This window comes from Oncorhynchus keta, chromosome 10 (assembly GCF_023373465.1).
Source record: "Oncorhynchus keta strain PuntledgeMale-10-30-2019 chromosome 10, Oket_V2, whole genome shotgun sequence".
Classification (NCBI taxonomy): Eukaryota; Metazoa; Chordata; class Actinopteri; order Salmoniformes; family Salmonidae; genus Oncorhynchus; species Oncorhynchus keta.
The window spans coordinates 77,991,566-77,996,565 of NC_068430.1; the positions used below are offsets into that span (position 1 = coordinate 77,991,566).

General features: G+C 40.6%; 1 protein-coding gene and 1 long non-coding RNA gene across 3 annotated transcripts in view; one reads left to right on the forward strand and one right to left on the reverse strand.

Moving 5' to 3' along the window:
- The window catches only part of armh3 (armadillo like helical domain containing 3), a 58,044-nt gene that overhangs the window by 6,578 nt on the left and 46,466 nt on the right, over nt 1–5,000 (reverse strand). The window contains exon 22 of the mRNA XM_052528058.1: nt 1,977–2,059. Coding sequence (XP_052384018.1) covers nt 1,977–2,059 — 83 coding nt within the window. The remainder of the gene's footprint in view (nt 1–1,976; nt 2,060–5,000) is intronic.
- Nucleotides 777–1,319, forward strand: LOC127932434 (uncharacterized). 2 transcript variants are annotated; one of them, XR_008145286.1, is made up of 3 exons: nt 777–796; nt 889–973; nt 1,073–1,319. It is a non-coding gene; the product is annotated as an uncharacterized LOC127932434 (long non-coding RNA). The 2 variants fall into 2 exon arrangements; XR_008145287.1 differs by lacking the exon at nt 777–796 and adding an exon at nt 803–822.

Sequence of the window (5,000 nt, forward strand, 5' to 3'; positions counted from 1 at the left end):
ACATTGTCTGGCTGGCTGACTGCTACTGCCTGAACAGAGATAACATTGTCTGGCTGGCTGCCTGCTACTGCCTGAACAGAGATAACATTGTCTGGCTGGCTGCCTGCTACTGCCTGAACAGAGATAACATTGTCTGGCTGGCTGACTGCTACTGCCTGAACAGAGATAACATTGTCTGGCTGGCTGACTGCTACTGCCTGAACAGAGATAACATTGTCTGGCTGGCTGACTGCTACTGCCTGAACAGAGATAACATTGTCTGGCTGGCTGCCTGCTCCGCCCTGTACAGAAAATAAGTATAAGTAATATACAGTAATATTTCATTATTTCATAGTCCTATTATTCTATTGATGTCCACCCAGTGTGGACCTGACAGAGACAATAGAATGTTCACCATGTTTGGAATGTACATTAAAAAGCTCTGAAATCATTGTTATGTCATTAATTCATGACATAACAATCAAACCTGTGATTATTCTGTAATAGTGGAACTGAAACAGACCTCAGACAGAGCTCATCACTCAGCACTTTGAGACACCACTCTATCAGTCTCTATAAACACATTCAAACACACGGACACAGATACAACATGAGCGAGCGGAAGGGTGTGTGTGTGTGTGTGTGTGTGTGTGTGTGTCTGCGTGCAAATCTGTGTGCAAATCTGTGTGTGTGTGTGTGTTCTCACCAGCAAGGCCAACAGAACAGTTTAGTGTTAGAGGCCAACAGAACAGTCTAGTGTTAGAGGCTAGAGGCCAACAGAACAGTTTAGTGTTAGAGGCCAACAGAACAGTTTAGTGTTAGAGGCCAACAGAACAGTTTAGTGTTAGAGGCCAACAGAACAGTCTAGTGTTAGAGGCTAGAGGCCAACAGAACAGTCTAGTGTTAGAGGCTAGAGGCCAACAGAACAGTCTAGTGTTAGAGGCCAACAGAACAGTCTAGTGTTAGAGGCTAGAGGCTAACAGAACAGTCTAGTGTTAGAGGCTAGAGGCCAACAGAACAGTCTAGTGTTAGAGGCTAGAGGCCAACAGAACAGTCTAGTGTTAGAGGCCAACAGAACAGTCTAGTGTTAGAGGCTAGAGGCCAACAGAACAGTCTAGTGTTAGAGGCTAGAGGCCAACAGAACAGTCTAGTGTTAGAGGCTAGAGGCCAACAGAACAGTCTAGTGTTAGAGGCTAACAGAACAGTCTAGTGTTAGAGGCCAACAGAACAGTCTAGTGTTAGAGGCTAGAGGCCAACAGAACAGTCTAGTGTTAGAGGCTAGAGGCCAACAGAACAGTCTAGTGTTAGAGGCTAGAGGCCAACAGAACAGTTTAGTGTTAGAGGCCCAACAGAACAGTTTAGTGTTAGAGGCCAACAGAACAGTCTAGTGTTAGAGGCCAACAGAACAGTCTAGTGTTAGAGGCCAACAGAACAGTCTAGTGTTAGAGGCCAACAGAACAGTCTAGTGTTAGAGGCTAGAGGCCAACAGAACAGTTTAGTGTTAGAGGCTAGAGAACAACAGAACAGTCTAGTGTTAGAGGCCAACAGAACAGTCTAGTGCTAGAGGCCAACAGAACAGTCTAGTGTTAGAGGCTAGAGGCCAACAGAACAGGGTCTAGGGATTAGGAGCTAGGGGTTAGAGTCTAGGGGTTAGGAGCTAGGGTCTAGGGGTTAAGGTCTAGGGGTTAAGGTCAGGGGTTAGGGGTTAGCGTCAGGGTCAGGGGTAAGGGTCTAGGGAAGGGTCTAGGGTTAGGAGCTATGGGTTAGAGACTAGGGGTTAGAGACTAGGGGTTAGGAGCTAGGGGTTAGGGGTTAGGATATATGGGTTAGGAGCTAGGGGTTAGGAGCTATGGATTAGGAGCTATGGGTTAGGGGATAGGGGTTAGGAGCTAGGGGTTAGGAGCTATGGGTTAGGAGCTAGGGGTTAGGAGTTATGGGTTAGGAGCTATGGGTTAGGGTCTAGGGGTAGATATTAATGGATGTATGTGTGTTCTCACCAGTAGAGCCAGGTGAAAGATGTTGTGCTTGGCCAACAGAACGGTCTCATTGGACAGCAGGAATTTCAACAGGTTGATCAGAGCTGGTGGACAAAGAGAAGGCAAAGAACCACACAATATTATTATAACACACTTCAACACAACCACTGAAACAGAATGGAGAAACACACAATATTATTATAACACAACCACTGAAACAGAATGGAGAAACACACAATATTATTATAACACAACCACTGAAACAGAATGGAGAAACACACAATATTATTATAACACAACCACTGAAACAGAATGGAGAAACACACAATATTATTATAACACAACCACTGAAACAGAATGGAGAAACACACAATATTATTATAACACAACCACTGAAACAGAATGGAGAAACACACAATATTATTATAACACAACCACTGAAACAGAATGGAGAAACACACAATATTATTATAACACAACCACTGAAACAGAATGGAGAAACACACAATATTATTATAACACAACCACTGAAACAGAATGGAGAAACACACAATAGTATTATAACACAACCACTGAAACAGAATGGAGAAACACACAATATTATAACACAACCACTGAAACAGAATGGAGAAACACACAATATTATTATAACACAACCACTGAAACAGAATGGAGAAACACACAATATTATTATAACACAACCACTGAAACAGAATGGAGAAACACACAATATTATTATAATACAACCACTGAAACAGAATGGAGAAACACACAATATTATTATAATACAACCACTGAAACAGAATGGAGAAACACACAATATTATTATAACACAACCACTGAAACAGAATGGAGAAACACACAATATTATTATAACACAACCACTGAAACAGAATGGAGAAACACACAATATTATTATAATACAACCACTGAAACAGAATGGAGAAACACACAATATTATTATAATACAACCACTGAAACAGAATGGAGAAACACACAATATTATTATAACACAACCACTGAAACAGAATGGAGAAACACACAATATTATTATAACACAACCACTGAAACAGAATGGAGAAACACACAATACAATTATTATTATAACACAACCACTGAAACAGAATGGAGAAACACACAATATTATTATAACACAACCACTGAAACAGAATGGAGAAACACACAATATTATTATAACACAACCACTGAAACAGAATGGAGAAACACACAATATTATTATAACACAACCACTGAAACAGAATGGAGAAACACACAATATTATTATAACACAACCACTGAAACAGAATGGAGAAACACACAATATTATTATAATACAACCACTGAAACAGAATGGAGAAACACACAATATTATTATAATACAACCACTGAAACAGAATGGAGAAACACACAATATTATTATAACACAACCACTGAAACAGAATGGAGAAACACACAATATTATTATAACACAACCACTGAAACAGAATGGAGAAACACACAATATTATTATAATACAACCACTGAAACAGAATGGAGAAACACACAATATTATTATAATACAACCACTGAAACAGAATGGAGAAACACACAATATTATTATAACACAACCACTGAAACAGAATGGAGAAACACACAATATTATTATAATACAACCACTGAAACAGAATGGAGAAACACACAATATTATTATAACACAACCACTGAAACAGAATGGAGAAACACACAATATTATTATAACACAACCACTGAAACAGAATGGAGAAACATACAATATTATTATAACACAACCACTGAAACAGAATGGAGAAACACACAATATTATTATAACACAACCACTGAAACAGAATGGAGAAACACACAATATTACTGAGGGTCTGAACAGACAACACACTGTTACTGTCACTGAGGGTCTGAACAGACAACACACTGTTACTGAGGGTCTGAACAGACAACAGACTGGTACTGAGGGTCTGAACAGACAAGGCACTGGTAGTGTACTGAGGGTATTCTGTTAGTATACTGAGGGTATTATGTTAGTATACTGAGGGTATTCTGTTAGTATACTGAGGGTATTCTGTTAGTATACTGAGGGTATTCTGGTAGTATACTGAGGGTATTCTGTTAGTGTACTGAGGGTATTCTGTTAGTGTACTGAGGGTATTCTGGTAGTGTACTGAGGGTATTCTGTTAGTATACTGAGGGTATTCTGGTAGTATACTGAGGGTATTCTGGTAGTGTACTGAGGGTATTCTGTTAGTGTACTGAGGGTATTCTGGTAGTGTACTGAGGGTATTCTGTTAGTGTACTGAGGGTATTCTGGTAGTATACTGAGGGTATTCTGGTAGTATACTGAGGGTATTCTGTTAGTGTACTGAGGGTATTCTGGTAGTGTACTGAGGGTATTCTGGTAGTGTACTGAGGGTATTCTGTTAGTGTACTGAGGGTATTCTGTTAGTGTACTGAGGGTATTCTGGTAGTGTACTGAGGGTATTCTGGTAGTGTACTGAGGGTATTCTGGTAGTGTACTGAGGGTATTCTGTTAGTGTACTGAGGGTATTCTGGTAGTGTACTGAGGGTATTCTGGTAGTGTACTGAGGGTATTCTGGTAGTGTACTGAGGGTATTCTGGTAGTGTACTGAGGGTATTCTGGTAGTGTACTGAGGGTATTCTGGTAGTGTACTGAGGGTATTCTGTTAGTGTACTGAGGGTATTCTGGTAGTGTACTGAGGGTATTCTGGTAGTGTACTGAGGGTATTCTGGTAGTGTACTGAGGGTATTCTGGTAGTATACTGAGGGTATTCCGGTAGTGCAGGAAGCTGCAGAGCTGAAGAGATGAAGACATTTATAAAGCAGTGCTTTTATTAAGGCATAATTCATGGAAACATTCACACACACACGCGCCAGCCGCAGGCATAATTCATGGACACAAGGCGCGGGAGAGACATTCACACAGAGACAGAGGAAGATTAGAGATGGGACAGTGTTGGGGGACATAAACACGTGCATGCTCAAAACATACACTCAGACGAAACACACACGCTCACC